Source organism: Platalea leucorodia (assembly GCF_965183815.1).
Source record: "Platalea leucorodia genome assembly, chromosome: 19".
Lineage (NCBI taxonomy): Eukaryota > Metazoa > Chordata > Aves > Pelecaniformes > Threskiornithidae > Platalea > Platalea leucorodia.
The window spans coordinates 6128241-6150201 of NC_138841.1; the positions used below are offsets into that span (position 1 = coordinate 6128241).

The 21961-nt window shown below is 70.8% G+C and overlaps 4 protein-coding genes across 4 annotated transcripts; 3 read left to right on the forward strand and 1 right to left on the reverse strand.

The window, feature by feature from the left end:
* Positions 1–238: 238 nt before the first annotated feature.
* On the forward strand, positions 239–1584 carry LOC309598907 (putative G-protein coupled receptor 25; the record flags this gene model as incomplete). The annotated part of the gene is given in 2 exon segments (XM_082329934.1): positions 239–1268; positions 1271–1584. Coding segments are annotated over 2 exon segments (1344 nt in total).
* Positions 1585–4077: 2493 nt separating this feature from the next.
* INAVA (innate immunity activator) lies at positions 4078–10488 on the forward strand (the record flags this gene model as incomplete). Its single annotated transcript, XM_082329992.1, has 8 exons — positions 4078–4123; positions 4632–4756; positions 4837–4956; positions 5190–5421; positions 7154–7207; positions 7293–7692; positions 8463–9039; positions 10396–10488. 8 exons carry the CDS (start codon positions 4078–4080, stop codon positions 10486–10488), a joined length of 1647 nt encoding a protein of 548 aa, XP_082186118.1.
* A 1802-nt stretch (positions 10489–12290) lies between these two features.
* SHISA4 (shisa family member 4) lies at positions 12291–15858 on the forward strand. The gene is given in 6 exon segments (XM_082330491.1): positions 12291–12561; positions 14341–14512; positions 15086–15219; positions 15394–15428; positions 15430–15577; positions 15670–15858. Coding segments are annotated over 6 exon segments (603 nt in total). The 5' UTR covers positions 12291–12494; the 3' UTR covers positions 15717–15858.
* Positions 15859–16631: 773 nt separating this feature from the next.
* On the reverse strand, positions 16632–20382 carry LOC309599151 (uncharacterized protein; the record flags this gene model as incomplete). Its single annotated transcript, XM_082330367.1, has 2 exons — positions 16632–17354; positions 19914–20382. The coding sequence occupies 2 exons, from the start codon at positions 20380–20382 to the stop codon at positions 16804–16806; spliced, it is 1020 nt and encodes a 339-aa protein (XP_082186493.1). The 3' UTR covers positions 16632–16803.
* Positions 20383–21961: the final 1579 nt, after the last annotated feature.

Below are 21961 nucleotides of genomic sequence, written 5' to 3' on the forward strand. Positions count from 1 at the left end.
TTCCTCTTCCCCCTCCTTTTTTGGGGGGGTTTCTTTCTTCTCATTGGGTTTTGGTTTTTTTTTTTTCTGTTTCCAAAATTAAATGCGCTTCACCTCCTGCCCCTTCCACCCCACAGCCCTTGCCCTGTTGGAAAGGAAGTGCGAGATGCTGTTTTTGAGCAGATTTCAGATCAACAACCCAACCGCTGAGCGCGGTGAGCACCGCCCCGGGCACCGGGGAGGGCACCTGGCCACCGCCATGGCTCCCGAGGAGCTCGTTGGCTCGGCCGACTACGATTACTCACCAGTGACCAACGTGACGGGGAACTGGGAGGTCTCCTCCAGGTGGGAGGTCTTCTTCACCTCCGTCTTCATCCCCATCTTCTACTCCTTCATCTTCCTCCTCGGCCTCGTGGGGAACCTCTTCGTCATCGTGCTGATGGCCAAGAAGGGCAGGGGCAAGAGGATGGTGGACACCTTCGTGCTGAACCTGGCGGTGGCCGATGTCATCTTCGTCTGCACCTTGCCCTTCTGGGTAGCGGCGGGGGCCCGGGGGAACCGCTGGCTGCTCGGCGAAGGGCTCTGCAAGGTGAGCAGCTACGCCATTGCCGTCAACCGCTGCTCCAGCATCCTCTTCCTCACCGCCCTCAGCGTGGAGCGCTACCTGGTCATCAGGAAGATGCTGGACACCAAGATGATGGGTTCCCGGAGGCACGTCCGCGTCACCTGCGGCATCATCTGGGCAGCGTCCCTCCTCCTGGGCGCCCCGTCCCTGGCGTACCGGCGGCTGGATGGGGACGACTGCTGGGATGAAGATGGAGAGGACTTCAGCCTGGTCATGGTCTTCCTCACCTTCCTCCTGCCCTTGGGGGTCATCTCCTTCTGCTACTGCTCCATCTACTGCCGGCTCCAGCGTCACGTCCGGCTGGGCAGGGGCGTCCGGCGTTCCCACCGCGCCATCGTCACCATCGTCGCAGCCTTCCTCTGCTCCTGGTTGCCCCTCAACACCTGCAAGGTGGTGCTCTTCTTCCTCGCCAAGGGGACGCTGGTCCTGTCCCAGGGGCAGGAGGTGGCCCTGAGGTGGGTGGTGGCCGGCAGCACCTGCCTGGCCTTCGTTAACAGCTGCATCAACCCCCTCATCTACGCCCTGATGGACGGACGCTGCCGGCCCCGATGTCCCTTCGGTCCCCACGCACCGGGGACGGGTCCCGGCGCAGCCACCCCTTCCTCCGCCACCGACTCCAGCCTCCTCTTCGGTGGCCGAATCCGGACCAAGACCCTCCCCGGCGCGGGAGCGGGACCGAGCTCCGGCCGGCACCGGGGGTCCCACGGGGCCACCCCGGGGTGAGTCCCCCCCCCTTCCTCCCCAGCGTCCCCGGGTGCCACCGCCGTCCCCGCCGTCCCACCCGCTCCCCGGCCGTAACCCAGGCCCAGCCCATCCCGGCGCGATTCCCGAGGCCGCTGCCGCCCCGTGCCCTGCCCGCAGCCTCAGCGCAGGCAGGATCCGACCCCAGCATCGCCCCCCTCCGCCCCATCCCCCCCCCCCGAGATGCTCTCACAAGGGACGGCTTCGGCAGCGGGAACCTGGTTTTGATTCCAATTTAATTCCCATTAATACAAATCTAACCTTATCACTAATGACATATTTTAGTCCTCAAGCTGTTTTTACCGCCCGCCGGGGGGGTTCGGTGCCAGCAGGGCTGCCGGCAGCTCTGCCCGGTGCGGGGACACACTGAGAAAAAAAACCCTTTTTTTCTCCAAATCCACCTTTTTTCTCCCCAAATCTGCCCTTTTTCCCCAAATCCGCCCTTTCTCGGCGCCGCGGGGTTCCTGCACCCCGTCCTTGTGCCGTTGGGCAAGGGGTGGCCCTGGCAAAGATGGGGTGGCCCCCCCCCAAGTCACGGAGGGACTCGGGGACATCGGGGAGCCGCGGGTGGGGGGAAGGCGTTGGGGAGTTTGTGGAGGTGCAGGGGCACCGCCGCTGCCTGCACGCCTGCCTGCAGCTGCCTGGGGCTGGCTTCGCTGCCTGCACGCTTGCTGCGCCTCTGCTGCCTGCACCCTGCCTGCACCCTGCCTGCACCCCTGGCCTGTGCCTGCCCTGCTTGCAGCTCTTCCTGCCTGCACCCTGCCCGCACCCTGCCAGCACCTCTCCTGTCTGTACCCCTCCTTGCAGCCTGCCTGCACCTCTCCTGCCCGCACCCCTGCCTGCATCTCCCCCGCCTGTACCTCTGCTCTCCGCACGCTTGCCGCTCCTCTCCTGCCAGCAGCCCTTGCCTGCACCTCCCCTGCCTGCACCCTGCCTGCACCCTGCCTGCACCCTGCCTGCACCCTGCCCTCTCATCCCCGGGCTGTGGGACCGTCCCGCGGGGCTGAGACACACTTTCCGCCACCTGCCCCGTGCCGGCAGCGCAGGATGTGGCCGACTCACCCGCGCCAGCCGCCCTGATTCATCTCACACCGCGCCGGCGGCCGCGGCAGCACCGTTCCCACGGCCTGGCACAGCCCTGGCACTGGCCTGGCGCTGCCCCTCACCCGTCCCCTCCTGCCTGGGGCCGGGGACAGGACCGGCTGCCTCGGCTCCCAGCGGGTCCCCGCTCCGGGGAAGGGACAGCGGTGGCAGTGCCAGGGCAGCACCGCCAACCTCCCGCCCTGCCGGGCTCGGCTCCCGGCCCACCCTCCGGCGTTTTGGGGATGCCAACCCCAAGGGTTTGACCCCCCCGGCCACCCGCCGCGGCAGGGATGGGGACGGTGTCCCCGGGCTTGGCTGGGACCCGCTCGGCACTGGGGATGGAGCCTCCACCCGTGCCGTGCTGTGCCAGGCAGCGCCAGGCTGTGCCGTGCCATGCTGCGCCGCGTCGCGCCATGTTGTGCCACGCTGTGCCGTGCCATGCCGCACCATGCCATGCCGTGCTGTGCCAGGCCGTACTGTGCCACATATCATGCCTTACTATGCCGTACCACGCCATACCATACCGTGCCATGCCGTGCCATGCTCTTTCCACACTGTGCCACGCCACACCAGTGCCATGCTGCACCATGCTGCGGCGTGTCAAGTTGCGCCATATCGTGCCATACCATGCCAGGCCATACCATACCGTGCCATGCCATACCATACCATGCCATACCATGCCCTACTATGCCATGCCGGACCATGGCACACCGCGCCGTGCCACACCGCACTGTACTTTGCCACGCCACCACACCCAGCGCCGTGCCGTGCCGTGCCGAGCCCCGCAGGCGGGCAGGCCCTCGTCGCTGCCGCCATCGTCGTCGTCGCGGGGCGGAGGCCGGGGCGCGTGGGGCGGCGCGGGCGCGGGCGCTGCCGGCGGCGGCGGCCGGGGAAGGTGTTGCTCACCCGCTCCTCCCCTCCGCCTCAAGTCAAAACACGTCCCCGTGTCCCGGGCGCAGCAGAGCCGGCAGCGGCGGCGAGCGCCCAGGTAAGGCATCGCCCCCCGGCCCCGCCGCGGACCCCCCCGGCACCCCCCAACCCTTCCCTGCCTCAGTTTCCCCACGCCGCTCCCCGTCCCGCCGGGGGAAACTGAGGCACGGTGGGGGCAAAAGCAATGCAAAAGCGGGGGCGAGCAACCCCCCCCACCCGCCCCGCTCCCACCCGCTCGCCCCCCACCCCGGCCAAGAGCAGGGGGGGGTCGGGGCGCCGGGGCGCCGGGGGGGGCCGCTTTCCCAGGGCCGGCAGCCGCCCCCACCCCGGGAGCCGCCTCCAGCCCAGACGGAAAAGAAATCAAAACTGGGAGAGGCGCCCAGCGAAACCGGCCGGGGCGGGAGCGAGGGCCCCCATCCCCCCCCGCCGCACCCCGACCACCTTTGCCCCCGGGATGGGTCTCATCCAGGCAACCCCGGCTGCCACGCACGTGTTCGCACACCTTTGTTTATTGTAGGACCTACAAGAAGGCAGGCAAAGCAAACACGGCCTCGCCTTCCTCCCCCTTGCCGCCATTGCCGGAGCCGGCGGCCGGGAAAGACGGGGCGATGCTGGGGGTTGGGGGGGGTGCGGGGGGGTGCGCACCCGTGGGTGCTCCCCGGGGGGTGACGCGGGGACAAGGCGTCTCCCTGCTGTCGCCCGTAGGGTCCCGGCCTGGCATGGGGGAGGCGAGCGACACCGACAGCGGGATCATGCTGCATTCGGGTGAGCGCTGGGGGGGTATCTGGGGGGGGGGAAGGTCTTGGGGTGCCCCCATATGTGCTCTTATAGATGTGACCCCCCCCCCTCCGGCTGAGAACGGGGCACTTCGGTGCATGGAGCCGCCCTGGGGAGACACAAAACCTCCTCGGCGGGGGGGGGGGGTTGGGGAAATGGGGGTTCCCCCGGTTTCGGGGGGGCCCTCAAGGGTGGCGGGGGGGGGCCCCGGGCCGGCTTTGACTCAGCCGGGTTTCGCTGGAGGATGGCTGAGTCAGGGCGAAACCTTCCCCGTGCCCCCCCCCCCCCGCGCTGGGAAATCACGGCTGCCCCGGGGGAGCCCGAGCACCCATGGGTGCTGCGGGGGGGGCAGGGGGTGGGGGCTCACGGCTGCTTTTCCTCCCCCTGGGGCTGGGGGGAAACTGAGGCAGGGAGGCTGGGGGCGGGGGGGTGGGTTCTGGGTGCATCTCAGCAGGCGTCCGCCCGCCCGTCCCTCCGTCCGTCCGTCCGTCCCCAGGCCCCGACAGCCCCGTGTCGCCCCTGAAGGAGCGGGCGCAGGCAGGGCGCAGGCAGCAGCAGGCGTTGGAGGCCCGGCTGGAGGGCTGCGTGCAGGAGCTGCGGCGGCTCTGCCTGCGCGAGGCGGTGAGCGGGGCTGGGGGGGACACCCTGCCCGCACCCCCCGCCGCCGCCGCAGCGGCTCAGTGTCCCCGTGCCGTCCCCAGGAGCTGACGGGGACGCTGCCCCGCGAGTACCCCCTGAAAGCCGGCGAGAAGCCCCCCAAGGTCCGGCGCAGGATCGGTGCCGCCTTCAAGCTGGATGAGACCCTCGTCCTGCGCGGGGCGGTGAGGGGCTCCCCGGGGTGCGAGCGGGGCGGGGGGTCCCCGGGGTGGGCGGCGGGGCCCCCTCTCCATCCCATCCCGGAGCTGCGGAAGATGCCCAGGTGTCACCCGGAGATGTCACCATCCCCATCCCATGGGAGAAATCCATATTCCCCCTCGTTAGGCAAAGCCTTCGTTAGCGTGCAAGCGTGACGGGTGGTGGCGGGGTGCCGAGCGCGTGTCCCCTCCGTCCCCAGGACCCGCTGAGCGCCCTGGAGCGGGACCTGGCGCTGCAGCTGCAGATCGCCAAGGCCGCCCGGCGTCTCTGCCGGGAGGAGAACATCAGCAAGCGGCTCCGCAAGCGCCGGCAGACGGCGGCACTGCTGGAGGAGCAGAAGCTGAAGGACCTGGAGAACATCCTCAACCAACGACGGCTCCTGGCCGGCCGACGGCCTCTGCCTGCCGGCGGTGGAACCGGTGCTGCCGAGGGTGAGCCCCCCGTGTGCCCCCCCGGCTGGCGGTGGCTCCTTTGGGCGATGCTGGAGGTCAGGGAGGCAGAAATGGGTGCAGCTTGCTTGGGTGCCCCTGGTGCATGCGCCCCGATAGGCCATCCCTGGCACATGCACCCCAGTCCTCCGTTCGCAGTGAATGCACCCCCCTGGATGCACCCCAATCCTCCATCCGCGGTGGGTGCAGCTGCCTGGATGCACCCCGATACACCATCCCCAGTGCATGCACCCCAGTTCCCCGTACCCTGATGAATGCACCCCCCCTAGATGCACCCCAATGTGCCATCCCCAGTGAATGCACCCCAATTCCCTATCTCTGGTGAATGCACCCCCTGGATGCACCCCAATCCTCCATCCGCAGTGGATGCAGCCACCTGGCTGCACCCCGATACACCATCCCCAGTGCATGCACCCCAATTCCCCATCCCCAGTGGATGCACCCCCCTGGATGCACCCCAATTCCCCATCCCCAGTGGATGCACCCCCCTGAATGCACCCCAGTCCCCCATCCACAGTGGATGCAGCTGCCTGGATGCACCCCGATACACCATCCCCAGTGCATGCACCCCAATTCCCCGTACCCTGATGAATGCACCCCCCTGGATGCACCCCAGTCCTCCATTTGCAGTGAATGCACCCCCTTGGATGCACCCCAATATGCCATCCCTGATGAATGCACCCCAATTCCCTATCCCTGGTGAATCCACCCCCCTGGCTGCACCCCGATACACCATCTCCAGTGCATGCACCCCAGTTCCCCATCCCCAGTGGATGCACCCCCCTGGGTGCACCCCAATTCCCCATCCCCAGTGCATGCACCCCCCGGATGCCCCCTGAAATGCCATCCCTGGTGCCTGCCCCCCAATCTGCTTTCCCCGGGAATGCACCCCAATCCTCCCCTCCCAGCAAAAGCACCCCGATACGCCCTCCCCGATGGGTGCACCCTGGCGAATGCACCCCAATACTTCATCCCTGTTAAAAGCACCCTGATGAATGCACCCTGACATGTGGTCCCTGGTGAATGCACCCCAATACTTCATCCGCAGTGCCTGCACCCCGATACACCATCCCTGATGATTGCACCCCCGTGAATGCACCCCAATACTTCATCCCCGGTGATTGCACCCATGTGAAAGCACCCCAATACTTCATCCCTGGTGACTGCACCCCGATCCGCCATCCCCTGCTGTATGCACCCCCGTGAATGCACCCCAATACTTCACCCCTGCTGATCGCACCCCGTGGTTGCCCCCCGATCCGCCATCCCCAGTGAGCGCACCCCAGGATTTGGCCCGGCTGCCACGTCCCCATCCCGGTGGCAGCCGTCCAAGCGGGTCCCCATCGCCCCCGCGCGTGCCTCGGCCTCGGCTCTGTCCCCGCCGCCCTCCCCGGGCTTCCGCGTCCGTCACCCGCCATGGCCTGGGGACACGGTGGCAGTGGCTCCTTCCCCCCTGGTGCCCCCCAAACCTGCCCAGCACCCCTCCTCCTGCCCGGCCTGGGCAGGCTGGGAGCTGCCCGCAGCGCCGGCACATGGCTCGGCAAAGCCGGCCCGGCCGGTACCGCCACCGTCCCGGAGCGTGTCGGGACAGGCGGCGTGGGAGAGGGGGAGCGGAGGCCTCCGGGGACGCGCTGGGTGGCGGCGGGTTCCGTGGGAGCGTTTTGGCTCCCGCCGGCGGCACCGGCACCGTTCTCACCCGTCCCCTGCCCCGCAGAGCTCAGCGCCTCCGACGAGAGCTCCCTGTCGGATGCCGTCCTGCTGGAGGAGGGTAAGGGGGCTGCGGGGACCGGGCTGGGGGACATCGGGGTGCCCCCGTCTGTCCCCTCCATCCCAGCCCTCCGTCTCTCCCGCAGAGGAGACGCGGCCGCTGGGACCCGCCACCCCGCGGGGGTCCCCGTCCCCCGAGGAGCCCGCCGAGGAGGAGGCGTCGGGGCCGCCGCCGGCCCCCCCAAGTCCCTGGCGGGAGACCAGCCTCGACAGACCCTACGAGAAGGCCAAAAAACCCGGCGTCGACCCCAGGGATGGGGAAACCCAGGGGTCCCGGTGCTACCCCGGGTCCCCGCCGGCCACCTCCGCCGCCCCCTCAGCCCCCGGCAGCCCCGACCCCGCAGCCTCGCCGGCGCCCAGGACGGGGGACGTCCCTCCCTACCGCTTCGTCCCCATCAGGACCCTGGTGCTGTGCCGGCAGGCGGGCTCCAGCGCTCCCAGCACCCCGGAGCCATCGGGCCGGCGGGGACAGTCCCAATCCCTGAGGTATGGCCTGTGCGTGGGGAGGGGGGACAAGGGCTTCTGCAAGGGAGGATGGAGATAACCCCTTGGGGAGGAGGATGGAGATAACCCCTTGGGGAGGACGTTGGAGCTAACCCCATGGAGATAATGCAGCTAAAGCCATGGGGAGGAGGATGGAGATAGTCCCATGGGCAGGAGCTAACCCTATGGAGAGGACGGAGATAACCCCATGGGGAGGATGTTGGAGATAACACCAAGGGGAGGATGGAGCCAACCCTATGGGGAGGAGGTTGGAGCTAACCCTATGGGGAGGATGGACATAAATCCCTGGGGAGGAGGATGGAGGCAACCCTATGAGGAGGATGGAGCCAACCCTATGGGGAGGAGGTTGGAGCTAACCCTATGGGGAGGATGGACATAAATCCCTGGGGAGGAGGATGGAGCTAACCCCATGGAGATAATAGAGCTAAAGCCATGGGGAGGAGGATGGAGATAGTCCCATGGGCAGGAGCTAACCCTACGGAGGTGATGGAGATAACCCCATGGGGAGGATGTTGGAGATAACAGCAAGGGGAGGATGGAGCCAACCCTATGGGGAGGATGGACATAAATCCCTGGGGAGGAGGATGGAGGCAACCCCACGGGGAGGCTGGAGCTGACCCCACAGGGAGGCGGCACCCACGGGGTGCTCAGCCCCAGCACCCCCCAGCCACCCTTTCCCCCTGCTCGCCCTGACTTTCGGGCGGGCGGCGAGGGGAAGGGTCCGTCTGCAGCCGCGGCCCTCCTGCCCGCAGGGTGGAGGCGTGCTGGCAGCCCGGCGAGCCGCGGGGCCGCAGTGCCGTACCCCGCCGGCGTCCTACCTACTACACGGTGACGGTGCCCACCTCCTGCATCCCGACCCCCGTCCCCGCGTGCCGCTCCAGCTCCGACGACAGCATCTCCGACCTCTCCAGCATCTCCCACGCCACCTCCCCGGGCAGCAGCAGCCCCGATGTCTCCTTCCCGCGCCCCCCGGTCCCACCACCCCTCGCCGAACCCGGTTATTACCCCCGGGGTGCCCACCAGTTCCTGCCACCCGCCGGCCCCCCGGCTTTCCTCTACGAGCAGGATCTGGCCCCGTTACGCTACCAACGCCTGGTGCCCTCGCACAGCCGCATCGTGCGCACCCCCTCGCTCAAGGACTACGCGCCGGCGGGGGGCCGGGGGCTCTCCAAGGCGGCCGTGACCGAGGAGCTCAAGTCATGGCACCAGCGTGCCCGGCTGCGGGGTGCCCGTCCCCACTCCCTTGACCGGCAAGGGGCCTTTCGGGGACCCCGTGGTGGCACCACCAGGGACGTGCCCATCACCCGTGGACTCCTGCCGCGGGCTCAGGTAGGGCACGGGGTCCGGCTGGTGCCAGGACGGGAGAGGGGACATGGGAGAGTGGGGGGCACCGCGGTGCTCGGCCCCATATGGGGACCCCCTGGGTGCTGCCCTCAGGGTGACTGGGTGACATGAGTTGTCACCCTGAGGGGTGGTTCAGGGACAAGTGGCGTGGGTGGGGTCCCATGAGGGTCCCCAGAGCAGGAGTGGGGTCCTGAGGGGGTCCATAGGGAAGAACTGGGGTCCCATGAGGGTCCTTGGGGCAGGAGTGGGATCCCATGAAGGGCCCTGGGGCAGGACCATGGTCTCAGGAGGGTCTTGGGGACAGGACCAAGGTCCCCTGGGGCAGGGTCAGGACCCTCTGAGGGTCCCTCAGGGCAGGTCCGGGGTCCCACAGGCCAGGCCTGGGGTCCCACGAGGGTCCCTGGGGCAGGAGCAGGATCCTGAGGGGGTCCCAGGGGGAGGATCGGGGTCCTGAGGCGATCACGGGGGAAGAATTGGGGTCCCATGAGGTCCCTTGGGGCAAGACTGGGGACCTCCGAGGGTCCGCAGGACAGGACTGGTGAAGGTCCCCTGGGGCAGACCAGGTCCCAAGGGGGTCCCTGGGGCAGGCCCAGGGTCCCAGAAGGGTCCTTAGGGCAGGATTGGGGTCCTGAGAAGGTCCCATGGCCAGGACCAGGGTCTTGTGAGGGTCTTGGGCACAGGACCAAGGTCCCTCAAGGTCCTTTGGGGCAGGATGGGGACCCTCTGAGGGTCCCTTGGGGAAGGTCTGGGGTCCCATGAGGGTCCCTGGGGTCCCACGAGGGTCCCTGGGGCAGGACTGGGGTCCCACAAAGGGTCCCTGGGGTCCCACGAGGGTCCCTGGGGCAGGACTGGGGTCCCACAAAGGGTCCCTGGGGTCCCACGAGGGTCCCACGAGCAGGGCCTGGGGTCCCCCGAGGGTCCCTGGGGCAGGACCGGGGTCCCACGAGGGTCCCTGGGGTCCCCTGAGGGTCCCTGGGGCAGGATGGGGGTCCCACAAAGGGTCCCTCCGGTCACACCCAGGGTCCCACGCGCAGGACCCGGGTTCCCACGTGGGTCCCTGGGGCAGAACCGAGGTCCCCGTGCGCATGGGGGTCCCCCCCTCTCCCTGGGGGGTCCCGCCGGGATGGGTGCACGCAATAGACCGCGGCACACCGGCGCGGCGTGCCGGATCGGCCGGCACCCACGGCACAGCCGGGACCCGGGCCGGGCAAGCCGGCACCCGCAGCCGTGCCCCCGCAAACACCCCCCCCTCCCCAGCCCCCGCCCCGGGATGTGCACCCCGGGGTGCTGCCCCGGCGCGGGGAGGGGTGCCGGCACCCACGGGCTCCTTCTCCCACGCAGGCGCCCCCGATCCGCGTCCTGCGGCGCTCCCCGGACGGCGTGCCCGTGCAGGTCTACGTGCCTGAGAACGGCGAGATCGTCACACAAGTGTAAGCGTGGAGCCCCCCCCCCCGCCGGGGGGGGCACGGCCTGGCTGGCCCAGGGACAGTGGACGTCCTGGGGTGCGCGGGGCCGGGCCGGGGTGGCTGGGGCTGGTCCCCCCCCTCCTCGTGTCCCCTCACCGCCACCGCGACCCCGGTGCCGACGGTGCCACCGCCATCCTCGGCTGGGGGCCTTGGTCTCTAATAAAGGTGGTCGTTGGGGTGCTCCTGTCCTCGCCGGCCCCTCGGGACGCGTCACCTCCGTCCCCAGCCCTGTCCCCTGCCGGGTCCCCCCTCCCCTGGAGCTGGTGCTGGTGCCAGGATCGGGCCCCGGTGGGCGGGTGGGCTCGGGGTAATGCCGGGGTGACCCTGGTGCCAAGGCGGGTGCCTCGGTCCGGCCGTGGCCCCCCGGCACCCAGCGAGCTGGTGGGGGTGCTGGGAAAGGGGGTGCAGGGGCAGGGGAGGGGTAGTGGAAAGGATGGGGTGCAGGGGTGCGGGGGTGCGGGGGTGCGGGGGAGGGATGGGGGATGGGAAGGGAAGGGGTGCGGGGGCTGGACAGGAGGGGGGCAGGGGAAGGGGTGCAAGGGTGGGTGAAGGGATGGGGTGCAGGGGGGAGGGAAATAAGGGGTGCAAGGGAAGGGGTGCAGGGGATGGGGATGGGGTGCAGGGGATGGGGGAGCAGGGGCTGTGAAAGGCGGGGGGCAGGGGAAGGGGTGCAGGGGTGGGGAGGGAAAGGGGGGCAGGGGAAGGGGTGCAAGGACAAGCGGAGGGATGGGGGGCAGGGAGAGGATGGGGCAGGGGAAGGGGTGCTGGGAAGGGAAACGATGGGGAGCAGGGGGGCAGCGGAAGGGTGCCGGGGGGGGGGGGTGGGGTGCCCGGGTGGGGAAGGAAAGGGGTGCAGGGGAAGGGTGCAGGGGAGGGGGTGCAGGGGTTGGGAAGGAAAGGGGTGCAGGGGAAGGGGGAGGGGTGCAGGGGAAGGATGGGGTAGGAGAATGGGTGCTGGGAAGGGGAATGATGGGGAGCAGGGGGGCAGCGAAAGGATGGGGTGCAGGGGAAGGGGGAGCGGGGGCTGTGAAAGGCAGGGGTGCAGGGGAGGGGTGCAGGGCAGGGGAAGGGGCGCAAGGACGAGCGGAGGGATTGGGTGCCAGGAGGGGTACAGAATGGGTGCAGGGGAAGGGTGCAGGGGAAGGGTGCAGGGGTGGGGTGCAGGGGAAGGGGTGCAGGGGTGGGGTGCAGGGGTGGGGAAGGGGCGCAGGCGAAGGGGTGCAAGGCTGAGCAGAGGGATGGGGTGCTGGGAGGGCGCAGAACGGGTGCAGGGGAGGGCGCCGGGGGGTGCCGGGGTGCAGGGGAAGGGGTGCAGGGGAAGGGTGCAGGGGAAGGGTGCAGGGGTGGGGTGCAGGGGATGGGGTGCCGGGGTGGGGAGGGGGTGCAGGGGAAGGGGTGCAAGGCTGAGCAGAGGGATGGGGTGCTGGGAGGGCGCAGAACGGGTGCAGGGGAGGGCGCCGGGGGGTGCCGGGGTGCAGGGGAAGGGGTGCAGGGGGTGGAAGGGTCCCACCCCGGAGCCCCCGGCGCTGCCGCTGCCCGCGGCCGGCGGGGGCGGGCGGGGCCCGGGGCCGGCGGCTGCGGCGGGAGGCGCCGCCGCGGGGGGGCGCGGGGCAGGGACCGAGCGGCGCCGGGCTGCGGCGTCACTGCGGGCCCGCTCCGGCCCCGGCTCCACCGGCCCCGGCTCCACCGGCCCCGGGCTCCACCGGCCCCGCCGCACCGGCCCCGCCGCACCGGCCCCGGGCTCCACGGCCCCGGGCTCCACCGGCCCCGCCGCACCGGCCCCGGGCTCCACCGGCCCCGCCGCACCGGGCCCGGGCTCCGCCGGCTCCGGGCTCCACCGGCCCCGGGCTCCACGGCCCCGGGCTCCACCGGCCCCGCCGCACCGGCCCCGGGCTCCACGGCCCCGGGCTCCATCGCCGCCGGCTCCACCGGCCCCGCCGCCGGGCAGCGCCGAGCGGGGGCCCCGGCCCCGGGATGGGACCCGGCGGCAGCGCTTGGCCGCTGGCCGGCACCGTGCTGGTGGCCGTGGCCGCCTCGCTGGGTAAGAGACACCGGGGGTCCCGGGGCATGGCGGGGGGGTCCCGGTGCCGGCGGCTGGCACCGCGCTGCACCTCGGGGCGGGAGCCGGTGCCACCGGCCGTGACCGTGACCAGCGGGCATCGTCCCCTCCGCCATGCTGCGCCCCATCTGCCGCTTTCGGGGTGTCCCCGGGAGCCGCTTGCCCCCGGGAGTGCACGGAGCCGGCGGCCGCTGGAGCCGGGATGCCCGTTCCCGGGGGATTTGGGTGCTTCCCACCCACGCGGGCCGTGCCTCGGTGTCCCCACTTGGCTGCCGTGGTCCCGTTGGGCGGCGAGTGAACCCCATACGAGACCCCCGAGAAGCCCCTTGGCGATGGTGGGGAGCGAGCTGCAACCCTCGAGGGAAGCAGCCCAAGGCCGGTGGCTTCCCGGCCGCCGTCCCCGCGCCTCCGGCCGCCCCCAGGCCTCGCCCCGGGCTATTTCTGGGGGCGCAGGTGGCTCGGGCCAGAAATAGAGCCTGGAGGCGGTGCTGGGGCAGGCGGGTGGGGAGGGGGCCTGGGGGGCTGGGGTGAGGGAGCAGGGCCCGCAGGGACGTGGGGCAGGATGGTGCGGGGTCCAGGGCGATGTGGGGCAGGATGGAGCGGGGCCCGCAGGGATGTGGGGCAGGATGGAGCGGGGCCCGCAGGGATGTGGGGCAGGATGGCGTGGGGCCCGCAGGGACGTGGGGCAGGATGGTGCGGGTCCAGGGGGATGTGGGGCAGGATGGAGCGGGGCCCGCAGGGATGTGGGGCAGGATGGCGTGGGGCCCGCAGGGACGTGGGGCAGGATGGTGCGGGGCCCGCAGGGATGTGGGGCAGGATGGAGCGGGGCCCGCAGGGATGTGGGGCAGGATGGTGCAGGGTCCAGGGGGATGTGGGGCAGGATGGCGTGGGGCCCGCAGGGATGTGGGGCAGGATGGCGTGGGGCTCGCAGGGATGTGGGGCAGGATGGAGCAGGGCCCGCAGGGATGTGGGGCAGGATGGAGCGGCATCCAGGGGGATGTGGGGCAGGATGGCGTGGGGCCCGCAGGGATGTGGGGCAGGATGGCGTGGGGCTCGCAGGGATGTGGGGCAGGATGGCGTGGGGCCCGCAGGGATGTGGGGCAGAATGGAGCAGGGCCCGCAGGGACGTGGGGCAGGATGGAGCAGGGCCCGCAGGGATGTGGGGCAGGATGGAGCGGCATCCAGGGGGATGTGGGGCAGGATGGCGTGGGGCCCGCAGGGATGTGGGGCAGGATGGCGTGGGGCCCACAGGGATGTGGGGCAGGATGGAGCGGGGCCCGCAGGGACGTGGGGCAGGATGGCGTGGGGCCCGCAGGGATGTGGGGCAGGATGGAGCGGGGCCCGCAGGGACGTGGGGCAGGATGGCGTGGGGCCCGCAGGGATGTGGGGCAGGATGGCGTGGGGCCCACAGGGATGTGGGGCAGAATGGAGCAGGGCCCGCAGGGATGTGGGGCAGGATGGAGCAGGACCCACAGGGATGTGGGGCAGGATGGAGCGGCATCCAGGGGGATGTGGGGCAGGATGGAGCAGGACCCACAGGGATGTGGGGCAGGATGGCGCGGGGTCCAGGGGGACATGGGGACAGGTTGCAGTGGGGTGGGGGGGGACACAGGGCACGGGGCAGGCTGCAGCGGGGTACGGGCTGCCCCCCTGAGACGGCACGTGGGGAACGGAGGACGTGGGCCGATGCTGGTGGCACTGGGGTGGCGGCGGCCTGGCTGGCGGTGCCCCGAGGCCCCGGTGACGGGCGGCTGTCCCCAGCGGCGGGGGGCGAGGACTGCCTGTGGTACGTGGACAGGAACGGCTCCTGGCACCCCGGCTTCGACTGCGACTTCTTCACCTTCTGCTGCGGCACGTGCCACCAGCGGTACTGCTGCCGCGACCCCCTGCGCCTGCTCACCGAGCGCCAGCAGCGCCACTGCCTCGCCTTCAGGTGCTGGGGGCGGGTGCTGAGCTGCAGCCATGGGTGCTGAGCCTCAGCGATGGGTGCTGAGTGTTTGCCTTTGGAGACTGGGTGCTGGGTGCTGGGCACTGGGTGCTTGCTTTTGGGGACTGGGTGATGGGGGTTGGATGCTGGGCACTGGGTGCTTGCAGGAGGGTGCTGGGCAGTGGTACTGGGTACTGGGTGTTGGTGCTGGACGCTGGGCACTTGTACTGGGCACTGGGCAGTGATATTGGGTGTTGGTACTGGGTGCTGGGCACTGGGCAGTGGTACTGGGTGCTGTGCTAGGTGCTGGGCAGTGGTGCTGGGTGCTGAGCAGTGGTGCTGGGTGCTGGTGCTGAGCACTGGGCAGTGGTACTGAGTGCTGTGCTGGGTGCTGGGCAGTGGTGCTGGGTGCTGGGCAGGGGTGCTGGGCGTTGGGTGCTGAACAGTGGTGCTGGGTGATGGTGCTGGGTGCTGGGCAGTGGCACTGGGTGCTTGTCTGGGCGTCCCCGTCCCCCCAGTCCCCAGGTGGGTGCTCTGAGGGTGCCCCCCGCTCCCCCACGTCCCCGCCGTGTCCCACAGCCCCAAGACCATCGCGGGCATCGCCTCGGCCGTGGTGCTCTTCATTGCCATCGTCACCACCATCGTCTGCTGCTTCATGTGCTCCTGCTGCTACCTGTACCAGCGCCGGCAGCACCTCCGCACCCCCCTGCAAGGTGGGGGGGGTTTGGGTGCGGGGGGCGTTGGGGGAGGGCACTGGGGTGGGTGCTGCTGGGACCACCCCAGTGCCCGCCACCCTCCCCGAGGGCCGTGGACCCCCGTGGGCGCCATGGGCTCCGTCCCGGTCCCCGTCCCGGGGTGCCGCAGCCCCCAACCCATCTCTCCCGCAGGCCCGGAGATTCCGCTCTCCAGCTACCCCCCCGCCCCCCCCCCCGGCCCCCTTCCCCATGGACCCCAAAGCCGGCCCCGCGCCCCCCCAGCCCGGCTTCGCCCCCATGGCCATGTACCCGCCGGCTGGCCCCGCCGCCCAGTACCCGCTGTACCCCGCCGGCCCCCCCGTCTACAACCCCACAGGTGAGCGCGGGGGGGGGACGGGACCCCCCTATTCCCCGGGGGGGCGCGGTGGCCTGGCGGGGGGCTGACACCCCGTCCTGCTCCCCCCGCAGCGCCTCCGCCCTACGTCCCGGCACAGCCCAGCTACCCCGGAGCCTGAGCACCCGCGGGGACCCCAGCACCCTCCTCCCGCGGGGACCCCGGCGCCCTCCTTCCGCCGCCGGCCAGCGGAGCCGGGCTGGGGGCCCTCGTCCCCCCGCCACGGGGCTGGGAGGGTGCCCCAGCCGCGGCCGGATCAGGCCCTTCCCGGCCATCCCGGGGCTGACCCCGCGCCGGCAGCACAGGGCGGCCCTTGTCCCGCACACTGGGCCCTTTGTGGGTGCCTCCGCCCCGGCTCTGGGTGCCAAGGGCCCCGTTGCGCCCATGGGAGGGGAGCCCGGAGGGGGGTCCCCCGAGGGCCGTGCATCGCCGCACCCCCGCACGCCCGCGTCCGGATTCGGCCCCGGCTCTTTGCCGCCGGGGTTGGCATTAAACCACGTCTCGTGCCCCACACCCGGTGTCCGTGGCTCCGTGCTGGGGGGGGAATGGGACAGGGTGGGGGGCTGCACCCTTCCCCCCACCCACTCCCAGGGCTTCGCCATCCAAAAATGGGGTGGGGATGGCTGATTCCCACCAAACGCGGGACGAGCCAGCCCGGGAGCGCTGCTGCCTGCCCAGCCCCGGCGGCGTTTTGGGGCAGAAAGCGACAAATTCAGCCCCGGGATGGGGGCAGCGGGTGCCAGGCCAATTCCTCCATCCGCCCCCCCCGTTCCGAATCGCCGGAGCTGGGACGCGTCTCCCTTCACAGCCGGCGGCGAGGAACAGGCGCCGGGGGAGCGTGATTCACCCCGGCTATTTTGGACGGCTGCTCTGGGGGTGATTCATCCCCCCCGGCACCGGGAAGGGGGGGTCCAAGCGCCGGCTAAATTTGGGAGCGCCGAGTCCATCGCTCCCGCTGAGGGAAAAACCAGGCAGCCCTGTCCGCGGGCACCCCATCGCCCCCAAAAACCCCGCAAGGAGCCCGGGGAGGGGCGAGCCGGGGGGCAGCGCTGAGTTTTATTTAAGTGGGATGGAGGGAAGGGGGGGGGGGAAAGAAAAATAATAAAAATAATAAAAGAAGGAAGGCGGGTTCTGGGGGGTAGGGGGAAAAGTTGTCCCCAGGGCGGTCCCCGCCGGCCGCGGGCGCACACAGCCAGCTGCGTGGGGGGTCAGGGTTTGGGGACCGCCTGCTCCCGGAGGTAGAGGTCACGGATTTCGGCCAAGCTGCGGCTGAGGCCGCCCAGCGCCTGGGCGATGACGCGCAGGACGGAGGTGGTCTCCCGGCGGCTCTCGGCGTATTCCCGGCGGAAAGCTCGCATCTCCTGCACCAGCCGTTCGTTAGACTGGACGATGCGTTTTTCGGCTGGGGTGAGCTGGGCGCAGTCGGGTGCCCCGTCCGACAGCCCCGTTGTCCCGGGGGGTCCCGGTTCGCCTGCGCCGCAGTTATTGAGATGCTCGGCCTCTTGCTCGAAGAGGATGCTCGGGAAATCGGAGCCCAGCGGCTCCTGCTGCCCGCCCAGGTCGCCGAGGGAGAGTTCAGGGGGCGCGGGGCGCGGGGGGCTCTGGCTCCAGCCCTCGCACAGCTCGCTGGGCGGGCGGGGGCCGGGGCGGGGTAGCCGGCGCTCAGCGCCACGGCCGGGGATGCCGTCGGCGGCCGGGCCGTGGAAGGGCTCAGTCTTCACCTCCACCGGCTCCTCCTTCACCGCCTCCTCCTTGATGCCTGCGGGACGGACGGAGAGCGCGGGGCAGCTGGCGGGACCCCCCCATCTCCCCACGGAGCGAGCGACCCGACCCCCTGCTGCCTCTGCTTCCCCCGGCCCCCCCGGCCCCACCCCTGGGCTCCCACGTCCCCTCTCCCGCCCCCTCCTGCTCCCATCCGTACGTACGCACCCCCACTCCCCGGGTCCCTCATCGTGGTTCAGCCCCATCCCCTGTCCCTTGTCCCTCTCCTGGTCCCAGTATTCCCACATCCCTGTCCCGAATGTGGTCCCCCCACATCCCTGCGTGGTCCCAGTACCCCCATGTCCCTGTCCTGGTCCCCACACGTCCCTGTCCTGGTCCTGGTCTCCCATGTCCCTGTTCTGATCCGGGTCCCCCCATGTCCCTGTCCTGGTCCCAGTACCCCTGTGTCCCTTGTCCCTGTCCTGGTCCTGCCCATGTCACTGTCCCAATCCCACCATGTCCCTGTCCTGTTCCCAGCCCTCTCATCCCTGTCCTGCTCCCAGTACCCCCATGTCCCTTGTCCCTGTCCTAATCTCAGTCACCCATGTCCCTGTCCTGATCCCGGTATCCTCCTGTCCCGATCCCAGTGCCGCTGTCCCTTGTCCCTGCCCCTGTCCATGTCCTTCCATGCCCCTGTCCTGATCCTGGTGCCCCATGCCCTTGTCCCAGTCCTGGTCCTGCTCTCAGTCCCCTGTCCTGGCCCAGGGCCCCCCATGTCCCTGTCCTGGTCCCCCCACATCCCTGTCCTCCTCCCCTGTGTCTGTGTCCCCTCCCTGTCCCTGCCCCAGTCCCTCCATGCACCCGTCCTCGTCCCACTGCCCTTGTCCCAGTTTCTCGCACCTCCTGGTCCCAGTCCATGTCCCCATGCCAGTCCCCTCACGTCTGTGTCTCCATCCCAGTCCTGCCACGTCCCTGCCCTGTTCCCCTGTGTCTGTGTCCCCATCCTGGTCCCCCGTGTCCCTGTCCCAGTCCTCCATGTCCCTGTCCTGTCCCCCTGTGTCTGTGTCCTGGTCCCCCCACGTCCTGGTCCTTGTCCCCAGTGTCCCTGCCCCTCTCCCAGTCCTAGTGCCCCCATGTCCCTGTCCCCCACATCCCTGCCTTTGTCCCCTGTATCCATGTCCCGGTCCCCCATGTCATGGTCCCAGTGTCCCTGTCCTGGTCCTGGTTCCCTACGTCCCTGTCCCTGTCCCTCCACACGCCTGTCCTGGTCCCAGTGCCTTGGTCCTGGTCCCCTGTGTCCCTGTCCTGGTTCCTCTCACGTCCTGGTCCTGGTCCCCCATGTCCTGGTCCCAATGCCCCTGACAGAGTCCTGGTCCCCCATGTCCTGCTCCTTGTCCCCCGTGTCCCTGCCTCTGTCGCAGTCCCCCATCTCCCTGTCCTGGTCCCAGTGTCCTCGTGTCCTTGCCCCAGTCGTCCCTCCCCCCACCTGTCCCCGTCCCCCATGTCCATGTCCCCATCCCCCATGTCCACGTCCCGGTCCCCCCATGCTCCTGTCCTGGTCCCAGTGTCCATGTCCCAGTCCCCCATCTCCCTCTCCTGTTCCGCTGTCCCCCGTGTCCATGTCCCTGTCCCCTCCCCACCTCTCCCTGTCCCCCGTGTCCCTGCCCCTGTCCCCCCCCACTTGTCCTGGTCCCAGTGCCCCCGTGTCCCTCCACAGTCCCCCATCTCCCTGTCTTGTTCCCCTGTCCCCCATGTCCACATCCTGGTCCCCCCGTACCTGTCCTGGTCCCCGTGTCCATGTCCCGGTCCCCCATTTCCCTGTCCTGTTCCCCTGTCCCCCGTGTCCCTGCCCCTGTCCCCTCATGCACCTGTCCTGGTCCCAGTGTCCCCTGTGTCCCTCCCTAGTCCCCCATCTCCCTGTCCTGGTCCCAGTGTCCTCATGTTCCCGCCCCAGTCCCCCCCGTCCCCGTCCCCGTCCCCCGTGTCCCTGTCCCCGTCCCCCCATGCTCCTGTCCTGGTCCCAGTGTCCATGTTCCAGTCCCCCATCTCCCTCTCCTGTTCCCCCATCCCCGTGTCGTGTCCCAGTCCCAGTGTCCCTGTCCCCGTGTCCATGTCCCTGTCCCGGTCCCCCTGCACCTCTCCCTGTCCCCGTGTCCCTGTCCCTTTCCCAGTCCCTGTGTCCCTGTCCCCCCCCACCTCTCCCTGTCCCCGTCCCCGTGTCCCTGTCCCCATGTCCCGGTCCCCGTGTCCGTGTCTCTGTCCTGGTCCCCTCGCATCTCCCTCTGTCCCCGTGTCCGTGTCCCTGTCTCTGTGTCCCGGTCCCGGTTCCCGTAACCCCGCACCTCTCCCTGTCCCGGTCCCCGTGTCCGTGTCCCGGTCCCCATGTCCCGGTCCCTGTCCCAGTCCCCGTCCCCCCGCACCTCTCCCTGTCCCGGTCCCCATGTTCCTGTCCCGGTCCCCATCCCCGTGTCCCAGTCCCCCCGCACCTCTCCCTGTCCCGGTCCCCATGTCCCGGTCCCTGTCCCCGTGTCCCTGTCCCCGTGTCCCGGTCCCCCCGCACCTCTCCCTGTCCCGGTCCCCGTGTCCCGGTGTCCCGGTGCCCCCGCCCCGCACCCACCGTGCGGCGCCACCACCTCGACGCCGAGCAGCGGCGGGTCGATACCGGCGGCTCCGCGCTGTCCCCAGCCGGCGGCGGGCCCGGGGCCGAGCTCGGGCGGGCCGGGCCCGGATCCATTCCCGTTATTCCCGTTGCCGTTACCGGGTCGAGCGGCCGGTCGAGCGGCGGGTCCCTGCCTCTCCTGCCGGTGCCGGGTGATTTTATCGTTGGCCCGGCGGCGCAGCCCCCGCCACCGGTTCTTCACCTCGCCGATATCGCGCTGGTTGCGACCGGCGGCGTTGATCTTGTTGGTGATGCGCCACCAGATCTTCTGCTTCTCGTAGGCGTTAACGGTGCTGGCGGCGGCGCCGAAGAGCAGCTGCTCGTACTTGAGCACCTCGCTCATCAGGATGTCGATCTCCTGCAACGTGAAGTTCGGCTTCCGCTTCAGCAGCCCCCGCCGCGCCCCGCCGCCGCCTCCCGCCGCCATGGCCGCCGCTTCCCCCTCATGGCGCCGCCCCGCCGCCCATCGCCGCCGCCGCCGCCTTTTGTCCTCCGCCTCCTTCCCCCGCGCCGCCGCCCCGGCCCCGCCGACGGGGAGCGGAGCGGAGCGGAGCCCGGCGGGAACCGGCGGGGACAGCGCCCCCTGCCGGCCGCCGCCGCTCCCCGCCGCTCCCCTACGGCTACCGGTACCGCGCCCCGCCCGGCGCCACCGCCCCCCCCCCGCCCCGCTCCCCGCGTTATGGCGCCCCCTGCCGGCCGCCGGTGGGCTGCGGGAGGGCGCCCCCTGCCGGCCGCCGTGGCGGTGTCCCCACGGCCGGGGGGCACCGGGGGGGGGGTGTGTGCGTGTGTGCCCGGTTCGGGGTGCCCGGTTCGGGGTGCCCGGTTTGGGGTGTCCCGGTTCAGGGTGCCCGGTTCGGGGTGCCCGGTTTGGGGTGCCCGGTTCGGGGTGCCCGGTTTGGGGTGTCCCGGTTTGGGGTGTCCCGGTTCGAGGTGCCCGGTTTGGGGTGCCCGGTTTGGGGTGTCCCGGTTCGGGGTGCCCGGTTCAGGGTGCCCGGTTTGGGGTGTCCCGGTTTGGGGTGTCCCGGTTCGGGGTGCCCGGTTCGGGGTGCCCGGTTTGGGGTGTCCCGGTTTGGGGTGTCCCGGTTCGAGGTGCCCGGTTCGGGGTGCCCGGTTTGGGGTGTCCCGGTTTGGGGTGTCCCGGTTCGGGGTGCCCGGTTTGGGGTGCCCGGTTCGAGGTGCCCGGTTTGGGGTGTCCCGGTTCAGGGTGCCCGGTTCGGGGTGCCCGGTTTGGGGTGTCCCGGTTTGGGGTGTCCCGGTTCAGGGTGCCCGGTTCGGGGTGCCCGGTTTGGGGTGTCCCGGTTTGGGGGTGTCCCGGTTCGGGGTGCCCGGTTCGGGGTGCCCGCTTTGGGGTGCCCGGTTCGAGGTGCCCGGTTTGGGGTGTCCCGGTTCAGGGTGCCCGGTTCGGGGTGCCCGGTTTGGGGTGTCCCGGTTTGGGGTGTCCCGGTTCGGGGTGCCCGGTTTGGGGTGCCCGGTTTGGGGTGTCCTGGTTCGAGGTGCCGGTTTGGGGTGCCCGGTTCGGGGTGCCCGGTTCAGGGTGTCCCGGCAGCCGGTTCGGGGTGTCCCGGTTTGGGGGTGTCCCGGTTCGGGGTGCCCGGTTCGGGGTGCCCGCTTTGGGGTCCCGCCCCCCCGCCCCGGCCCCTCCCCGCTGGGTGCCCCGAGGGACCGGTGCCCTGGGCCCCCCCCCGCCGGGGAGGAGGCGCTGCCCTCCCGCAAAATGCCCAAATATGGGCACGGCGCCCGGGTTCGGGCCCATGGGGGGGGGGTGTCCGGGCAAGTGGGGGGCCCCCCGGTGGCCACCCTGCACCCCGAGTCCTGCCCCGGCGCAGGGCTCCCGTCAGCCCGGGTCGCATCCCACAGGCCCCGGGGAGCCCCCGGGGTGCCCAGGTCTGGGTGGCCCCGGGGGTTTTGGGGTGGCCCTGGGGGACCCCGGGGTGCCCAGGTCTGGGTGGCCCCGGGGGCTTTGGGGTGTCTGCGTGGCTTCAGGGTGCCCGGTCGTGGGTGTCCGG